The sequence below is a fragment of the Podarcis filfolensis genome, assembly GCF_964270895.1.
Source record: "Podarcis filfolensis genome assembly, chromosome: 6".
NCBI lineage: Eukaryota > Metazoa > Chordata > Lepidosauria > Squamata > Lacertidae > Podarcis > Podarcis filfolensis.
The window spans coordinates 67,412,411-67,432,333 of NC_139609.1; the positions used below are offsets into that span (position 1 = coordinate 67,412,411).

A 19,923-nucleotide genomic window follows, 5' to 3' on the forward strand; every position below is an offset into this window, starting at 1 on the left:
GTGCTTACTCTGTTTCTACCCTGGCGACGTCGGATCATGGGGCCCTCACCATAGCAATGGTTTGCTGCTGCAGTTCAAAAGTGTGGTTTGGCTCTTTTGAGAAGATGGCTAGAAACCAGTTGAGGAATGAGGTTTCCGTTCTCAATTATCCTTTATTCTGTTCTTCTGTTACCAGTTGATAACCGAGGGCACAGAATTATTATAGGGCAGCGCCACAGTTGGCCTGAATGAAATCTCCACAGCAGTGGCCTAAAAGTGCCCCTCCTTCTCTTCCACAGCTCTTTATACCTCCCTCAACCATTTACCCCCTCACACATTCCCCTTCTTTCCTCTCAGTGTACCCTCTTGCTCCTCTGCAGCACAGTTAATAACTCCTTTAGCCTCAACTACTTCCACCTGCCCCTTCCCCGATTCCCTCTCCTCTCCAGCATTTCTTCCCTCACCCGAGGCCTAAAATTGCCTCGCACACAATCTCGCTGCCCTTCCTCCCATATGCCCTCTCATTCCTCCCTATTTCTCTCTTGCAGTAAGCGATTGTGCCTTCCCGTTATGCAGGTTATTGTTGAGCTTTGCAGCACAGCACTGTATCTCTCTCTCCCCTGCCGCTGCCTCCACCCCTGTTCCTAACCATTAGCCGGTGACCACATGTTGGGTGGGCCACTTGCCTCTTGCGGTTTTCCTCTTCTGTCTGCAGCTCTTGGTTGCTATCGCAGCCAGCTAGCACCAGACAGGAAGGTTACTTCCTTGTGCAACGGAGCAAGGCTGCTTCAGCTCTTTCCCTGTGAGCGGCTTCTTGTGTCTACGCAGCTTAGTTTCTTGGGGCTTCTGCTTTTGCTATGGGAGGACTGGGCTGCTAGAAGAAGCTGTCGGCAGCCAAAATGGATCCAGAGAGAGACGGCGGTAGTGAAGAAGCAGGCAAACGATTGGGTAAGGAAAGGGAAACTAAGTCTGGCCTATAACCTTTGAACGTAAATGTGAGCAACGGTTCAGCGTTTCTAAAGGGTTTCTTACACGACTGCTATGCACAGTTATGGGGAAAGGTCATAGCTCAGTGGAGAGCCTCTGCTTTGCATGCAGGAGGTCTTGGGTTTAATCCCCGACATTTCCAGGTTCGGCTAGGAGAGACCCCTTGTCTGAAATCCTGGAGAAATGCTGATTGTCCTGTGTAGACCATGCTGAGCTAGATGGACCAAAGGTGTGATTCACTATATGGCAGCTTCCTATGGCCTGTCAATTATTACTCAGACATTAAAATACAAGAGACCTGGAGGTTTACTTGTTGGTCGGTGCAATGTTTGACTAAACAAAGCTTGTGTTCTGTCCCTTTAAGGCAGTGGTTCTCAACCTATGGGTCCCCAGATGTTGTTGGACTACAACTCCCATCATCCCTGAGCTTTGGCCTTGCTAGCTAGGGGTGATGGGAGTTGTAGTTCAACAACATCTGGGGACCCACAGGTTGAGAAAGGCTGCTTTAAGCTGCTGTTAGATATATAGTCCGTTACTGGACTACTTCTGCCTAGACTAGAAGTGGCTAAAATGGGGACTGAGCAATAAGTGGTATGGCTCATAAGTGAGTTGGTTTAGCACAGGCATCCCCAGACTTGGCTCTCCAGATGTTTTGGAACCACAACTCCCATCATCCCTAGCTAGCAGGACCAGTGGTCAGGGATGGTGGGAATTGTAGTCCCAAAACATCTGGTTTAGCACATAGTGGCTAATTTCCCGGCTATTTCCATTCGGTGCAGCAGGTGGCGATACATTGCTTAAGAGAGGCAGAGACTTTTTCTCTAGCTGGGGGAGGGCAGAAGGTAGATCTGAATCTCCTGGTGCTTCTGTGGGTGATTTGTAGCAGAGAGAACTTGGGAGAAAGCCAACAGTGGCTTTCTGTGTGAAAGCTGGTACTCAAAAGACAAATTCTTAGGCCAAGAATGTGTTGAGATGTGCTCAGTCACTGAATATTGGGTTTTCCTCCCTTCCGAGTTGCTCTTTCGTACCTGATTGGGGATCTCAGGGTTCTGTTTTTAAAACAAAGCAAAAATTGCTTCAAACCTGAAGTCTAACGTAACTCAAGACTGAGGTTTCCTTTCTCTGTGTGTCGCTTATTCCTGATGAGTGATCAGTTGGCATATGTAGAAACTGAAATGGCAAAGGCCTAATACCACTGCAGATGTTTTGGGGAAGGGGGTTTGGCACTGCTTGCTTCTCCTAGTAATCTGCAGTTCCAGAAATCACAAATGATAAACCTCACCCTCTGTCCCAGAACGAACCTTGCCCCTCTGTGTGCAGGCCTGGCCCCCGCTCCATATTTTTTTATGGTGCGTTTATTGCATTCCAGCAATTGCTTTCAATATTTTACAGCCTTTTTTGGCCTGAGAAAGTGGAGATGCCAGAGATTCCCATATTATTAAAACTAGCAGTTCCATGTCGTTGGCAAGTCAACATCAGAAATCCAGCATAATGCAGACATCAAGACCACACAAGCATGTCCCCAGACACAGTTTCTTTCTTTTCTTTTCTTTTCTTTCTTTTTGAATATTTTTTGAATATTATAACAAATATTGGTACAAATCTCATTCATCATGTTATTTACAATTATTCTCCCTCCCCTCCTCTGGACTTCCCTCAACTCCCCCTGGGCTGAGTTATTTAGTTTTATTTATCGTATCCTGCTTTTGCTACACAAAAATAAAATCCCCCCCCCAAAAAAATGATTTCTCTGAAATATCTGTTACTCAAATGAAATTGTGAAAATTTATTCAAATCCTGCCAGTGAATCCGGTCCATTCTGTTGTTTCAGCAAATAAACTGTAAATGGTTCCCAGACTCTTTTGAAGTCCTTTTTCTCCTTCTCTCGTAGTTTATCTGTTAGCTTAGCCAATTATGCATAGTTCATCAGCTTTTCTTTTTAATTTTTTTTATTCAAAATTAAAACAAGACATATTATCCAAAAGCATATCATCCTTGTCCCCCCCCCCATTTTTCCTCCTTCCCCTCCTCCCACACAGAACCCACCCACCCCCACCCCCCGACTTCCCTCAGTTCCAGTCTTTGGTTTCTCTGAGACTGCTGTTTTCTGCATGTTACAAAGTTGTATAGATCCTCAAACTATTTAGCTGATTATTATCAATAAAAAGTTTGTGAATGTTTATTCAAAACCTGCCAAGGAGTCCAGTTCTCTTCGTTGCGTCTTCAGATACTTTGTAAAGGGTTCCTATTCATCCTTAAAGTCACATTTATCCTTGTCCCGTAGCTTATATGTCAGTTTTGCCAGTTCTGCATAGTCCATCAATTTTTCTTGCCATGTTCATCAGCTTTTCTTGCCGTTGGTCCTTTGATGGTATTTCTTCCGTCTTCCAATATTGTGCAATCAAGATTCTTGCTGCTGTTGTAGCATACATAAATAATGTCCATTTTTCTTTTGGTAGCTCTTGATTTCAGATAAATAAAAAAAAAGGCTTAAGGGTGTTTAACAAAATTCATTTTAAATATTTTTTTCAATTCATTGTATATCATTTCCCAATATTTTTTAAATGCATTTGCATTCCCACCACATATGATAAAATGTTCCTTCCTTTTCCTTACATCTCCAACATCTTTTATTTTCTTTCCTAAACATCTTGGCCATTTTCACTGCTGTGATACACCATCTATACATCATTTTCATGTAATTCTCTCTTAATAGTATTCAATCTGTGAATTTTGTATCAATTTTCCCCAACCACAGTTTGATTCTAAGTCAAGGTAAAACTTTTGCAAGTCAAGGTAAAACTTTTGCAAGTTATGACGGCTGCTTTTGGAGGGTACAGCATGACGGCAATTCTGATTTAGAGCCATGTGTCACCTGTGGCAAATGCATGGCAAGAAAGTGAGCATATGGGCCCACCAACTAATTGTTTCTTTGGCTACTAAACATACCGTATGTGGCATAGAAAAGTCTCAGGGGAGGCTAACATGGGGCTGATTTTTGGCAGTGTGGCAGCAGAACTAAGAGCCTGTGGAGCTCAGGCCAAATGAATGTAAGCAGTTGCAAGTCTGAAAGATTGTGTCAATCTGTTTGGATGCTTAAGTGTTTAGAAGATTATGAATATTTAGATTATGAGGTAAATGTCTATATACACAAACAGCTAATGCTTATGAGTGACTGGGGCCAAAACCAAACTCTGCTGTAAGGAATCGCTGCATATGGAAGCAATGACCAGTCTCTTGCCCTGGTTTTGCTCTGTATACTCCCTTTTTCCTCAAACGAATCTTTGCACAAATGACCCAAATCTGCACTGGCATATCAGGTGCATTCTGAGCTGGCCGTTCAGGTTCTACCTGCAGAGACAGTTTGTTTTGACTGCAATCTGACTGATGTAATTGAACAACATGCTTTGATGTAATTGAACAAAATGCTTTGGGAGTCACTGAGCCATAGGATCCGTTGGAGCCACCCTGCAGAGCAGCCTTGATGTCAGGCTTGTCAACAATACTTTGGTGCCACAAATAAGAGCCCAAGGCCACAGTGGAGCATGAAGGGGTCTATGATAACTCCTGGATAATTTGTGCCACGAGGGTTGCTCCATAGACCCCACCACACAACAAATAATACCGAATGACTCGGAAGCAATCATGCCCTCCAGTTATCATTGGACTACAACTCCCATCATCCCCTCACCATTGTTCATGCTGGCTGGGGCTGATGGGAGATGGGGTCCAACAACAACCAAAGGGCACCTCGTCGGCAATCCCTGCAAAAGTAGAACGTGGTTGCTAGGCAACTGCAACATTTCTCCCCCCCCCCCATAGAATAGGCCACATAGCCATTGGGTGGCAATAGATGGGCTGTGAGCCTCCTGGGGTGCATAGAAGGGGCAAAGTGAAATTCAGGATGTGTTGCCAACATTGTCCCACATGTTAGACTTCTGAAAGAGAACTAATGATTTGTTTCATTTTAACACTCCCATCTTAAAACATTTTCTCTGAAGTTAGACCTATTGATTTGGATGGAGTAAGCATGCATAGGATTGGAACCTTGTTTTAATTCCCAGATTATGACTATGTTATGATTTGCATGTGAAAAGTGCCTTCCCTTCAGGTAAGCCCAGGGGCATAAAGATGATGGGGGATAACTACTTCGGGGGGGGCATGCACACACACCCTGATGCACCCCTGCAGCTACAATTAGTTGCAGTGAGAGAGTAGAGGGGGAGCCCCGTAGACACATGCTTTATTGGGTAAAAATGCAAGTTACAGAGTCCCTTCCAGCTTCTGCGTGTTACAAATCTCCCCTTTTTCTACATGTTGGTTCCACCTGGTCACCCAGGTGAAAGGAGCATCCTTCACGCCCCTGGATAGCTCAGCCAGTAGCACATGGGACTCTTAATCTGAGGGTTGTGGGTTCGAGGACCCCGTTGGGCAAAAGATTCCTGCATTGCAGGGGGTTGGACTAGATGACCCTCGTGGTCCCTTCCAACCCTACAATTCTATGGTTCTGTGCCATCCACAGCAGAGAAGAGCTGTCACGTTGCAAGGGGAGGACCTTCAGCTTAGGTTTCCTATCTAGTGTTGCTATCCATAGTTCCAAAATAATGGACATGTAAAGTCTGCAGTCTTATGGAGTTGAAATACACCACTGAAAGCAGTAATTCCCTCCAGGTTTCTTTGGGGGGCCTGGCTCTCCACATGTTATTTCTTACTCAAAGGCACAGTGGCAAGTGCCCTATCTCCCTCCCTCCCAGTAGTGAATTTGCAGAATGACAAGGAAGCAGGGCCACAGAGCTCCTGCCCACAGATGTGGCCAGGACTCATGTGTGTTGAAGCTCTTTAAGCATTGGGTAGAGATGCAGGAGTGGGGAACTTTTTTCTGTCTACATCCCCTCGTAGGATACCTTGCCAGTGGTGGGCAAAAGAAAGCAGAGCAGTGGATGTAATACGATAATGAAATAATTACTTACAGTGGATGTAATGCAATAAGCAATAGGCATAGCTAGAGTTTCCAGGGAGTAAATTTGTGCATGCTGCTGGTATTTCTTCCCTGTTCCTCACTACTCTTATTCTCAATAGAAATATCAGTATCTGTTACAGTGGCAATCTGATCACCATCACCAAGTACAGGACAGTTGTCATTTGCAATTTATTTTCTCTCCCTCTCTCTCTCTCTCTCTCTCTCTCTCTCTCTCTCTCTCTCTCTCTCTCTCTCTTTTTTACAAGTTTAGTTTGTGCATAAAGGGAACATGGTCTCTTGCAATCTATATTGGCCACTAGAGGACAGTCATGTCTAAGTTTGCTTTGAATGGAGCACCTGTTTCCTCAGCAAACTGGGTTCTCTTATGAGGGCATTTCTTCTTTGGGTAAGTAATTGACGAAGCTCAGACTGTGGTCAACCCCCTGGATGTTTATGGTTCCATTAAGTCCTTCACACCTGGAAGGAACCAGAAGTGGCTGGTGGGTTTTTGTTGTTGTTGTTGTTTAGTTATTTAGTCGTGTCCAACTCTTTTTGACCCCATGGACCAGAGCATGCCAGGCACTCCTGTCTTCCACTGCCTCCTGCAGTTTGGTCAAACTCATGCTGGTAGCTTCGAGAACACTGTCCAACCATCTTGTCCTCTGTCGTCCCCTTCTCCTTGTGCCCTCCATCTTTCCCAACATCAGGGTCTTTTCCAGGGAGTCTTCTCTTCTCATGAGGTGGCCAAAGTATTGGAGCCTCAGCTTCACGACCTATCCTTCCAGTGAGCACTCAGGGCTGATTTCCTTCAGAATGGAGAGGTTTGATTTTCTTGCAGTCCATGGGACTCGCAAGAGTCTCCTCCAGCACCATAATTCAAAAGCATCAATTCTTCGGTGATCAGCCTTCTTTATGGTCCAGCTCTCACTTCCATACATCACTACTGGGAAAACCATAGTTTTAACTATACGGACCTTTGTTGGCAAGGTGATGTCTCTGCTTTTTAAGATGGTGGGTTTTACAGCAGTTCTGTACTTTCTTGCAGTGTCCTTTCCAAGCAGCCTAGGCTGTTCCCTGCCGCTGCAAAGCTTCCCGGGTGCATCATTGTCGGGCTCTCTTTGCACTGCTGCCCAGTACATGGGCAAAGAAAATATCTCATAGGGAGGAAGCCAGATAAACAAGGTCAAAAGCAACTTCTTTGTCTTGGGTGCATGTCTAGAAAATGCCTCCTCCTGAGACTTGCCTGCAAGTCTGATGGTGGTGCAGTTCTACAGCTTGCTAGGGAGCTGTCCGATTCCTGTGCCTCCCTGATTTCCGAGCAGTTGCCCTAGTGGAGGCTGGTACATTGGGGCAAAGGGGGCCCTGCCCCACCAACCTTAGTCTGCCCTCAGCCGGCCCCTGCCTGCCTGCCTGATCTAGGCATAAAGGAAGCTGCTTAAGAGACCAACTAAGTTTGTTATTGGTATGAGCTTTCCCCAGAGAATTATGGGAACTGTGGTGCTGAGTGTTCTTGCAGCACCCTATGCCTCTCCTAGAACTACAATTCCCAGAACTCCCTGTGAAGAGGAATTGACTGTCAAACCACTTTGGGAATTGTAGCTCTGGGAGGGAAATGGGAATCTCCCAACAACTCACAGCGTCACCTTTCACAACTTTGACCTGAACCCCTTAAAAATGGGCCTCCCTCCTCCCTAAAAAAAAGCTCAACAACAACTTTGACCTGAACCCCCCAAAAGGGGGTAGATCACTGCAATCGCTTGGGAGTTGGCCACCCCTGATTTAGGGAAAGCCGTGATTGCTTAAAGTGGTGTCCCAGCACCTTAAGACGACAGCCACACACACCCTTCTTTTCTGAGCCTGCCTGATTAGCTGCAATTGTTCAGGAATAATTTCCCCATGGTAAAACCATTGGGATAAGCCTGACTAAGCCATGAGAAAACCTCTGAGATAAGCCTTAATAGGACTATGATCCTAAGCATATTTACTTAGTGATTGGCTACAGTGAAAACAAGTGGAATTTGGAAATAATAGTGCCATCCTCTAGTCAAAAGTAAGTCCCATTGACTTCAGTGGGTTGGGCTCTCAGGCAGGCATTTGTGTGTAGGATTGTAGACTCAGTTGGGAGTAAGTTCTATTAAACTCCAAGGCACAGTTAATGTGTTTAGGAATGGAGCGTCAGTGCCTTCTTTCAGTTTCTTTGTCCTCCTTTCTCTCACCACACCAAGGTCAATGTTTGGTCTTTGGGGCATTTGCAAATTAAAAGAACAAACAAGAAATTACAGAGAAAAGATATTACAAAGACTCTAGGCTGGGCTGCTGAAAGGGACCCACCCCCAATGGCTTCTGTGACTTAATAGCAACCACATGACCCACAGAAAATCAGTAGGTGAAGCTTTCTCCATTCTGCCATCAGCATCCCTTGACAAGCTGGACCTGCTGAATTTCTGCCTTCCATGCAGCTGCCAAAGAGGTTCAGGAGCTCCACTAGGGGGAAATGGGTGTGTGCATAGGACTTATGTATTAATTCTTTGCCCTTGTTGTTGTCGTTTATTTACTCACCCTTCACTCTAAGGTCCTAGGTGTAATAATGCTGTCTTGGCACAGACAGAAGAAATATTGCCAGTCCCAAAGAACTGCGTCTTAGTCATAAAAGCACAGAGCAGGTCCTGCACAAAGAGCTATTTTGTCAGGGGAAATGCTGGAGTCAGGTGGGAGAGTGAGCCATCCTGAACTGGTGCCTCCTAAGCAATGGTGGCATCTGACCAGGACTTTGGGGGCAGATGTCCAGAGCCCAGCAGAATGATCTGGAGCCCCTCACAAATGCAGCAGGGCTGGCTCACCCCCTTTCAAAGTTGGTGAAGTAATACCAATTGCCATCTAAAGGGCCACTACAGGACCAGTCCAGAGTCCCAAACTGCCCAACTCCCCCACTGTCCCGAAGTGGCGTGAGAGTACTGGGGCAAACCCTGTGCCAGGCAACCTTCTCAGAAATGCCTTTGTACTAGAGGTTGACGTCAATGAGGCATGACGCGCCCGTTGCCTGTGGCTGAGCCAGCTAGGCAGGTTGGTGGCCCGCTTAAAGTTTCCACGAAGCTGTTTGCTGCTGTGAATAAGCAGCTCACCCACCTGGAAGCACCAGCAACCATCCTGCAATTAGAAAAGGGGAGAAAGAGAGATCTGCCCAGCTCATTACAATCGTAATCCCTCCTCGATACACACCTGCGAGGCAGGGCTGTGTACAGAAAGGAGGAGGCCCACTGAACTGAATGGTTTTTTGCGAGCGATGCTGAAGTTTTTTGGGGGGCCAGGTGAGTAGTGTTGTTGCAAAATGAAAAACCCACATTGACTAGCATGTGTGTTCCTTTGCTTTCCATACAGCTCTCTTCCACTTTCCCGCTTCTGCTGAAGACATCGGCATGTAACTGCAGTTACATGTAAACTCCCTCAGGTCTTGCCTCCAGTAACAGAAGGGGGCAGTGGCAGAGCAGAGGACGGTGCAGTGCTCTCCTAACACTGGTATTTCTGCACTGACATCATAATAACAGCCTTGCTCAATCAGAACAAAGGTCCATGCAAACCAGCGTCCTGTTCCCAACAGTGGGAAGCCTCTGGGAAGCCCAGGAGCGCCCCGGTACCCTGTATCCAGGGGGCATCTTGGGCTCTAGATCACAAAAGCCTATGCCACAATAAATCTGCCTGTCTTAAAGGTGCCGCAAGACTCTTTTGTTTGTGACCAAGCAAAAGCTTAAAACTCAGTCTCTCTTTTTCTCTGCTCAGATCAAAGCTGGTTTGCGGGAAGTGGCATAATGGCCAGAGCGTTGGAAAGGGACCTGGGAGAGCAGGGTTCGAATCCCCACTCAGCCATGAAGCACACTAGGCGACCTCGGGCCAGTCACCATCTCTTAGCCTAACCTACCTCACAGGGTTGTTGTGAGGATGAAATGAAATGGGGAGGAGGAGAACCATGTACACCACCTCGAGGTCCTTGGAAGAAAAAGGGGGTATATAAATGTAATAAAGAAATATATATTTTATAAGAAATGACAGGTTGTGGCTAATGTGTGTGCGCCGGTTCTCAAACTGGTAGGAGAGCACTGGATGCAGACAAAGATACCTCTCTGAATTTTGCCTCTAAATCAGAGAATTTCTACGTATCTCAAAGTCTTCCTCCATGGACCTCTACCCTTCCTTTCTTTCTTTCTTTCTTTGTTTCTTTCTTTCTTTCTTTCTTTCTTTCTTTCTTTCTTTCTTTCTTTCTTTCTTTCTTTCTTGATGTATTAGTTTCAGAGGAGAAAGCCCATACTATGTCTTTAGTGAGCAGCCTTAATATTGAATTCTACGTATGTTTATCTCTGAGTAAGTCATTTTGACTTCAGTGGCACTTGCTTCTACGTAAACATGGACAGGATTGGGGGTTGTGTGCCACCCAAAACAATGGAATGGGGTGAATATAAGCTAACTTCAGTTGCCTTGCTGTGCAAACCTACCCAAGTTTGCTCACAAGTAAGCTCCGCTGAGTTCAAAGGGGTCTGTTGCCAGGTAGGTGGAAATAGGATGACAGCCTCCCTAGTGACCTAACTTTGAAAGGGTTGCAGTTGGTTTCTTGTGGGCAGCCAACAAAGAAATCCCATGGCACCTTCAGGAGAGATTTGTTGTGATGGAAGCTTTCGTGGACTAAAGTCCACCGAAGCAAAAGCATGAATTGTTGCTTTGATGATGTTGCATCAAAAGCCCTAACCAAATCCTGGCCTCAGCCCTGAAGGGGGTCACAGAGAGGAGTGTGGAGTCTGCCAGCCATATGAAAACGTTTTCCATGTCTGACCCATGGATGGCACTTGCTTCACCTTCACCCAATGGAACAACAGGTGGCAACTGCCCCCATCAGACTCATTTATATGGGCCTATTCTTGACCGGGGAGGGAGAATCAGGCTGGTTTATCTGCTTTGATGAGCAAACAAACACTAGTGATATGAAAAGGGTGAAAAACAGCGTCCTGGGTGAAACTGGCACAAGCTCTGCCAGCTCTCTGGTAATAATTAAACTGTCAGCCCAGATTTCCCGTCAAGGTAGGCTGGCAGAGTCCCAGGTGGCACATATTATGCAAATTTCCTGGGGCGGGAGCTGAGTACCTGTTCTAGGAATTCCCCTAGAGGTGGAGATCAGGTTACTGAAGAACGCCCTATAAAAGGAACAGCTATGGGGAGGGGCTGAGCCATACAGGGAGTGGAGTCACAAATACCTGGGCACAGGTGAGCGGGAGCTGAAGCGTCCAGCACTCTGCCTTAGGAGCTTACTACTGTGTGGATTGATTAACTGCTGTCAGAGTTACCTGCCTGGTAGGTAAAATGGGGGGGGCATGAAAGGGGGAGAGGATGGATGTGGAGTTGCTGCGCCTGATCTGTGTTGAGCTCAGTTCTCCTTAAGGATGCTGCTGTGGTGCACTTTCTTAGCTGATCAAGCTGCTGCCAATAAAAGAAGCAGCCCCTACCGCCAAGTTACTGATGGAGACTAAAAAATAGGATGCCCGTCACCTTCACGCTCTGCTTATGAGCTTCCAAACGCACCTGACCGACCATCACTGGAAACAGAATGTGGACCAGATGGATTTCTTGGTCAGGACCAGCCAAGGAATTATTATGCTTTTTGAAGCCTTGGAAAAGCGAGAAACGTTTGCCTCCAGTGCCGGTCCATTGGGCAGTTTGTAGTTCTCTGGCAAAAGAAAAGGAAAAACATGCTGAGTCTGGGCTGACTTGCTCTCACCGGTTTTCTGCTGTAATTTACTAGTTGCATGCCTCCAACTTTGCTGTGCGGCTCGCAGAACTGATGGGATCCCTTACAATCTATGGCCATGATGAGGAGGGGAGGGAGAGACATTAGGGATTGGCAGGGATGAATGATAAATGGATGAGCATCTAAGGTGAGGCTCTCATGATTCAGAACAGGCTGTTTTCATAGAGCCAGCGGAGCTTTCTCTCCAATAGCCTGGAGCATCGAGTGGGGGTTGGTGAAGGGCCGAGGGGCTTCTTGGACACACAACACAATAGCAGGAGTTGGGAGCTTTAGAAGTAGCCTGAGAGTCAACATTGACTTTATGGCTCCAGCCTGAGCCTGGAAAGAGAAGGCAAAAAGCAAATTTTAAAAATGGGCTTCTTGGAGGTGTTTGTGAGGCCCAGAGCTGATTAAAGGTTGATGGGCAGGGGACCTTTGTGAAAGTAATAAGCATGAAAACTCTGTTTCTTGTCTCTTTGTCCTTTGCTGTATCGGCCAAGTTTGGGGGAGATGTAATTTCCCTGCCAAAGCAAAGTTGTTGGGACTGTTCCTTTTTATTTCAAGCCAAAAAACTAACAGTGGGCAGTGGGAAAATGATATTTAAAAATAAATAAATAAAATGAACTAGAAACGTACCTTGATTTGTTGTGGGAATTCTTCTGCTGCGGTCCATGGACCTACACAATAAATGCTATTCTATTGTGGGAATTCCTTGGTTAGAAATCTGTGGCTTTGTACTTTGGGATCCTGGCTCAGATATTCATGAATCTTGGACAGATCCCAATCACAAGGGCTTGAAGGACAGGCTGAGAATATGAAGGAGAACTAGGTGTACTGGAGGGGTGGGGGGAAAGGCCATGTTTGAGCAAAGCAAGCTCATGGGGGAATGGGGCTGGTGGAGCCGGCTGGATCCATTCCCAAGTCTAACAACTCCAATCTTCTGGCAGAAAATCCCATGGCAGGATCCTGTGAAATCAGCAATCTCATCTCAAACTACTTCAGCGCCATGTACCAGCCAGAAGAAGCACCACCCGACCCAGACCTACTGACCCACCTTGGAGATGATGATAACCTTTCTATCACTTTGTCTAACGCCCAGATGGCCACAGAGACAACAGGTAGGTGGTGTCCACAGCTTATTGCTGCAAGATGCGGGTACAATATATATATATATATAGGGAACAATGGAGACTAAACTTCAGGAATAACTTTCTGACAGTTAAGAGCTTATTTGACAGTGGAGCAATCTCCCACAAGAGGTGGTGGACTCTCCTTCCTTGGAAGTTTTTAAGCAGATGTTGGATGGCCAGCTGTCATGTGTGTTGTAGTTGAGATTCCTGCATTGCAAGGGGTTGGACTAGATGACCCTTGGAGACCTTTCCGGTTCTACAGTTCTGTGATCTCTGTGATCTCTGCTTCCCACAGCAGCAGGACAAGTATTGTCTATCAGCAAGCCTACTGGAGTAGAGGTTGGAGACTCCTTCCAGTGTGATCTCACCCCCACTTATATAGGTTGAACCTCTGATATTCTATGGGGTAATGGGGGGTGCCCCCCACAAGATGTCTCCAGTATTAGTTAAACTTAAAGTAGACTTGTTGAAATTAACAGGTATGACTAACCTAGGCCCATTCATTTCAGTGGGCTTACTCCCAGTAAAACATAGTTGGAGAAAACCCCAACTCCCATCAACCCTGGCCATTGGCCATGCTGGCTGGGGCTGATGGGAATTGTTGTCCAACAACACTTGTTGTCTAGTCCTGCCCTTAACCAATGCTAGGTGGATGCACATGGCAGTGGGGTCTCTGTGGCCCTCCTGCTGTTGCTGGACTCCCATCATCCCTGGCCATTGGGCATGCTGGCTGAAACTGATAAGAGCTGGAGTCCCAACAGCATGTGGGGGGGTATCAGGGTCCCTACCCCCTTGTAGAGAAGTAGAGAGGAGTAGTTTTATACAAGGTGCACTACGTGAAACTCAGGGGACTGTGAAAAGCTACAAAGGGCAGCCATTTTGCAAGGGAATGGCCGCTGGGGCATAGAAGAGCTCTGCATGCATTGCTGTTCTTGGCTACATACAGTACAGTATTCTAATGAAGTTGTGGCTGGTTGAGCTGGGAGCGGAGAACTGGTGTCCTAAATGACCTCACCCCAGTGGGGAGGGGCCTGCCCAGAGATAAGGGAACAGGTGACAGGTGTGCATGTTAACTCAACCACAGTGACTAAGCGAGATAAATGCTGTGCGTAAGTGAACTGGCCACACCCTGTGCTGCTCAGCCAGCAAGAGTGTTCTAGAGGCTGACTTGGCCGAGCAGAATCCCATGTGCCGCCCGCCCCACTGAGCCCCTTCTCTCCCTCCCTCCCCACCTCTCTGCAGGCAAGCCGACATGGTATGGCGAGATGCCCCACTGCTGGAGCAGGGCTCAAGTGCTGGAGTGGATCAGCTACCATGTGGAGAAAAACAAGTATGATGCCAGTGCCATTGACTTTTCCTGCTGCAATATGGATGGCTACACGCTTTGCCAATACACGCGGGACCAGCTGGGACTCATCTTTGGGCCCCTTGGCGATGAGCTCTATGACCGCCTGCATGAAATCAGTAAGTGCAGGGTGCCCTTCCTTTGATGCAGAAGGACTTGAGGGAATTGCATTTGGTCCCCAAGCTAGAACCATATCAGCTCACAGTGCTTGGCTTAAGCAGAGAGGCTTTCAGGAAAACAGGTGCTTGTGCAAAGTCACGATGCACAGCAAAAGGGTTGCAAGCTTGTGTTACTGGCTCCGCTCTTGCGCCTTTTCACACCAGCCACACCACATTTACAAATGGCAAGCTTTTGCAATGGCTTTATCCTCACACCAGCAAAATCTCTGCTTGCTAAGTTACTGTGTGTCCAGCTGTTTCTCAAACCAAAAGAGCAGGACCTGTGAAAAAGAGTGGCAGCTCTATCTAGGCAGCATCCCATGACCCGATGGTCCCTCTTGACCAGGAGGGACACTCCCATATTTCTGGTCCCAGTCCTCTGTAAATCAGTGCCACCATTTTGCCCCCAATACCAAGGGCTGAGAACGTATCTTTTAGCTTGTTCCTGAATCAAGGAAGAAAGCAGGGCAGCACAGAGTAGCGCTTGGTCTTGTTATTCACAAAGAATGTACTTTTCTCCCTCACTTGTAGCATCTGTCCCGGATGAACTTGGCTGGATCATGTCTGTGCTAAGGAGCGAAGACGTCTCTCAAGAGGCCCTTCTGGACTCCAGCCCATTAGGTGAGGAAAAAAAATGTATTTGCTTGCTCTGCTTTGTGGTTAATTGCCTATGGTCTCTCTCCCTGTGTGTGTGTACACATTTAACCCTCAACTTCTCCCTTTATTTGTTCCTAGAACTGGGAAATTCCTGCAATCAGGATTACCTGGAAGAGATGAAGTTAGCAAACATTTTCTCCCAGTCTGACCTTGGCTACATCTCTGGGGCCATGTCACCAGACAGCTCAGCTTCTCTAGCAGGTATGGATCCTCCCTCCCCCAATTCTATCTCGGCTCCTGTAACAAACTACAGCTCCCATAATTCTTTGTGGGAAGCCAGGGCTGCTTAAAGTGGTATTATAGTAATTTAAATGGAATGGCATGCAAGTGGCCTAATATTTTCTCAGATTCCAATGGGTGCCCATTGAGGGTACTTGCTGAATCCCACAATTACAGTTAGAACATTGGTGGCTTCAGGCTTTAGAAGAAGCTGACCTTCGATTCTTCTCCTTTCTCAGGGACGATGTCTCAGAGCCCTCAATCTCAGGACTCCGGTGGAAGTGACCTAGATCTTGACCCCATAGACATGAAGCACTGCCACTTTTCTGATGGTAAGATATATAGAGGATTATCAATGGGAGGTCTGGATTTTAGGAAAGTACAAGTTTGTTTGTGTTTGTGCACACATTTGCCTTAGTATCTTCACCAACACAGCAGCTTGCATTGTCAAAAGGCAAACTAGTTAGATGGAAGACAAAGATTACTGACTCACCATAAACAACAGTGGAGAGATGTAGGGCACAGTTCGTGTTGAAAGGGGAAATGAGAGTGTGTAGCATATTGGGCTTGGCAAGGAGAGTATTGGGTTTTAAAAAAATAAAATCCTGACTCTGCAAAAGAAGGGACAAATTTGGAGATTAATCAGAGTAGACCTGACACAGCTTAAATGCAAAAAAATGTATTTATCTGAAGCATTTATACATTGCCGTTCAGCCAAAAAGCCCCCCCCCCCAAGTGGCTTATTAATGCTAAAGCCGGGTAGACTGAAATCAATCCCTACAACAGAACTGGGATATAAACACTTCTGTAGGCAGAAATGGTTAGAGCCCAGTTTTGAACTGCAGGTTTGTATCATCCAGAGAGAGAGCTGATTTTATCCATTGTTAGAAATTCTGGCTCTCAAGTGCTACACCCCCTTTTAAGGTGGGTGCTGAGAGATCCCAGTTTAAGGATTGTGGTCTTTCAATCTAGAAGAAGCTTAGTGGTAGAACATCTGCTTTGAAAGAAGAAGGTTCCAGGTTCCGTCCCTGGCTATCTAGGTGGAGCTTGGAAAAATGTCCTGTCTGAATCTGGAGAGCTGGTGCCAGGCAGTGTAGATACTGAGCCAGATGGACCAACATACTGACTCAGTATAAGGCAGTTTCCTGTGTTCCTGTTTAATCTCACTTCGGGTCCTCTGGGGGATAAGGCTAAGCATGTCCTCCTCCTCCTCCCCTTTTCAACAGGTGACTATGCAGAATATAAGAAAGAAGATCTCAAGAAGCGGAAAAGGGGACGGCCCAGGAAGGTCAGCAAGGACAGCAGAGACTGCCTGGAGACCAAGAAAAGCAAACACTGTAAGTGAATCTCTCACACTTGGGCAGGGACAGTTCAGGGATATTTTGCTATTGCATGCAAGCCAAGTGTTTTGCCCCCAACACCTTCTGCACCACCACACAGATTAAGGGCACAAATGTATTGCTGTGCTGTGTAACCACTTGACAAGACAGCTCCATGGCAAGGATTCTTGCACCTAATCCCTTAGAACAGTCAGAGAGGCTCCTTGCAAACCTTTATTCCTCCTGAGTAGGGACAGGGGTCATACAGCTTATCAACTTCATGTATACTGAAATGTCCCCCTTCATAACAGTTCCTCAGATGCAGGGCTGAGCGACTCCAGCTCTGCTATTGGCCAAATATTCTGCCTCCTTAGGAGGTATGCAGCCTTCTCAAAGGGACAGCCAAGTTTCTGGTGGCGTGACATTGCCACGGAAACTGATTTATGCCCTGGTTTGGCATTCAGTTGGCCTCAAAGACTAGGGGCTGTTCTGTTCCTCCAGATAGTTTGAATTGAATAATATGATCTCCCTGCTCTCTTTTTTCATGACCAGCTCCAAGAGGGATCCACCTATGGGAATTCATCCGGGACATCCTAATTCACCCAGAGATGAATGAGGGGTTGTTGAAGTGGGAAGACCGACGAGAAGGCATCTTCAAGTTCCTGCGCTCTGAGGCGGTGGCTCAGCTCTGGGGGCAAAAGAAAAAGAACAGCAGCATGACCTATGAGAAGCTGAGCAGAGCCATGAGGTATGTACTTGTGCATTTCAGTCTGGAGTGGAGAACCTGAAGCTTTTCTGATATGGTTGCCAGCTCTCAACAGCCCCAGACAGTATGGCCAATGGACAAGGGCTGATGGGAGATGGGCCTATCCTTGATTTGTGGATATTTTAAAACCACCCTTCAATCCTCCTCCTCCTCATCATCCCAGGACAGTTTTTCATAGAAATACAAAAACAATTAAAATCAAATTAAATCAGATAGCAGGGCTGAAACAATCAGTGGTGTAGCGTGGGTTGTCAGCACCCGGGGCAAGGCAAGTAATTTGCGCCCCCTAACCCGTGGATTTGCGCCCCCTAACCCGTGGATTTGCGCCCCCTAACCCATGGATTTGCCCTAACCCCAGATGTTGCGCCCGGTGCGGCCTGCCCCCCCTGCACCCCCCACGCTACGCCACTGGAAACAATGTCTAAAGAGGTCTAAAGAGGTACTATGATCTCTGGCTGACACTGAAAGGACAGCAAAGAAGGTAGCATTATAGTCTCTAGAAGCAATTCTGGCATTGAGGAAAGTCAGAGATAGAGAGATCAAGGGGAGCAAATGGACATGGGTAGCAAGGGGTGGAAACTTGAGCAAATGCAGTTGCCGGAGGCCGGCCTTGGCCAGCCTGATGACCTCCAGATGTTTTGGACTACAACTCTCATCAATCCCATCACTGGCTGCAGAAAGGTTCCTTGGTAGCAGGAAACAAGTTTAACCCCAAACTGCTTCACACAAAGTGGGCTCTGAGGATGGATTTAAAGAAGAGAGAAGTGGGACCATGAAGAAGATTTGGGAGGGAGCCCCAGGCACTATGGGGCAGGGAGCACAAGAGAGCACAAAAAGAGTGTTTTGATTTGGATGACAAAAACCTTGCATCTAACTCCTCACTCTGCTCCAAAGCTTTGTTGGTCAGCTATGAATAAGTCACTACCTCCTATGTCACTGGGCTGTGATGGCAGTCAGCTTGGAGCTTTGTGTTCAAGACAATCTCATATTTGATTGTGTACTACACTATATTATTCCACCCTTCTTGTAGCAGCTACTCTACCATAATATGTTCCTAGTCCTCTTTGTTTCTCCTAGGACTGCTTTTTTTATTTTTACTTTTTTAAAAAAATGTAGCCCTAACACTGTCCTTCTTTCCTTCCCTCAGGTATTACTACAAGCGGGAGATCCTCGAACGAGTGGATGGCCGGCGACTGGTGTACAAATTTGGGAAGAACTCCAGTGGGTGGAAGGAGGAAGAGGTTCAAGACAGGAGCTAAGAGCTGCAAGAGCCACACACGGACTTGGACATGGCCCATCCTTGCTCAGAGGAGCATCTCTGAGCACAGTATGCACTGACGAGGGCTCTGAGCCCCTTAAACTGCTATCTCCAGCAGTGTGTGTTAGACTCCAGCCCTTCTATGGGGCAAAGTGTGTGTTCTGGCTCCTAGCTGGGAGCTCAGGTAATTACAGCTGATATTTTGGCTCAAGTAGGTTATTGTGAACCATTATTACTTTGTTGCAATTGGACTCTGGCTGACATCTTGGCTCTGGATAGGATTACAACGCCTTTGGCTGTCTGCTGCACCGCACAGAGCTCATCAAGGCAGAAGGAACTGGGTGTTCTCGGCAATTTGCTTTGTCCCAGGGGGCCATTCACAGGACATTCAACGGTCTGCTGATTCACAGAGAATGCTGTGGCCAACTGTGCATAGGGAAGGAGGATTTGCCACCAGTGCCTTCAGAATATGGGAATGCTGATACCCAGTTTGGAGTAGTAATTGGAAGTGAAGCTTCCCACCCAGATGCAGACTAGTTGGTAGCTAATGTTCCTGTTTAACAGGCAGAACTTAGCTGGTCAGTCTTTGAATGTAGGACTCCAATAATTGTGGATTTCACATTGCTTTAGAAGGCAGAGTTCAGGAGCCTCTTCACTGGCTCTTCCCCAGTCAAAACATTTTTTTTGGGGGGGGTCTTCTTCCCAGAAAGCACAGCAGCCTTCCCTATGAATTGCATCTTTTCACTCTTAATTTATGTGATATATGTAAGTGTGTTTATATAATGTACATAGATATCTATTTTTTTCATAACTAAAGTTGTGTGATTGTATCAGGAAGCACTGGGCATTTTCAGAACCGATGATTGTTGTTGCTAATATTCAGCTGGGCTGAACGAAAAAGGAAATCTTTTATTTTGAAATCAAAGTGTTTGTAGAGTGTTGTACTCGCTCAGTGACTCCAGGAGAGCCCTGCGTGATGTACAGGCCTCCTGCTTTTTAATAATAATTAACCAATAAATCATTGTTTGTTGGTTTTTAATCTCTGTGTGCTGCATATTGACAGTGTTCTTAAGGGAAGAGAATACATGTTCATCAGACTTGGATAGAGAGGGATACCCTTTTCTTCTATCCAGCATGTGTCTCTCATGTTCACATCATAGAAACATGTCCCTCATTGAAAGACATTCCTAGCTCTCTGATCAGGGATGGGGAAACCTGGAGCCCTTTAGATGTTTCTGGACTAAAATCCCCATCATTCCTGACCTTTGGCCATGCTGGCTGGGGCTAATGGAAGTTGAAGTCTCACAAAATCTGGCAGGCCACAGTTTTCCCATCCATTTTCAAGAGGTGCAAGAGAATGTTATCCTTAATTCAT

General features: G+C 46.5%; 1 protein-coding gene across 2 annotated transcripts; it reads left to right on the forward strand.

The window, feature by feature from the left end:
- Positions 1 to 217: 217 nt before the first annotated feature.
- On the forward strand, positions 218 to 19,587 carry ELF3 (E74 like ETS transcription factor 3). 2 transcript variants are annotated; one of them, XM_083617549.1, is made up of 9 exons: positions 218 to 927; positions 12,644 to 12,814; positions 14,069 to 14,290; positions 14,861 to 14,950; positions 15,065 to 15,187; positions 15,445 to 15,537; positions 16,432 to 16,542; positions 17,077 to 17,272; positions 18,438 to 19,587. In XM_083617549.1, exons 1-9 carry the CDS (start codon positions 879 to 881, stop codon positions 18,547 to 18,549), a joined length of 1,167 nt encoding a protein of 388 aa, XP_083473675.1. In that variant the 5' UTR covers positions 218 to 878; the 3' UTR covers positions 18,550 to 19,587. The 2 variants fall into 2 exon arrangements, with proteins under 2 accessions (XP_083473675.1, XP_083473676.1); XM_083617550.1 differs by lacking the exon at positions 218 to 927 and adding an exon at positions 11,125 to 11,263.
- The last annotated feature ends 336 nt before the right edge of the window (positions 19,588 to 19,923 follow it).

Coding starts and splice junctions, on each gene's coding strand:
- ELF3 (XM_083617549.1), top strand. CDS start 879: ATGGATCCAGAGAGAGACGGCGGTAGTGAAGAAGCAGGCAAACGATTG. Junction 14,951..15,064: donor TCTGGACTCCAGCCCATTAG/GTGAGGAAAAAA, acceptor ATTTGTTCCTAG/AACTGGGAAATTCCTGCAAT. Junction 15,538..16,431: donor GCACTGCCACTTTTCTGATG/GTAAGATATATA, acceptor CCTTTTCAACAG/GTGACTATGCAGAATATAAG.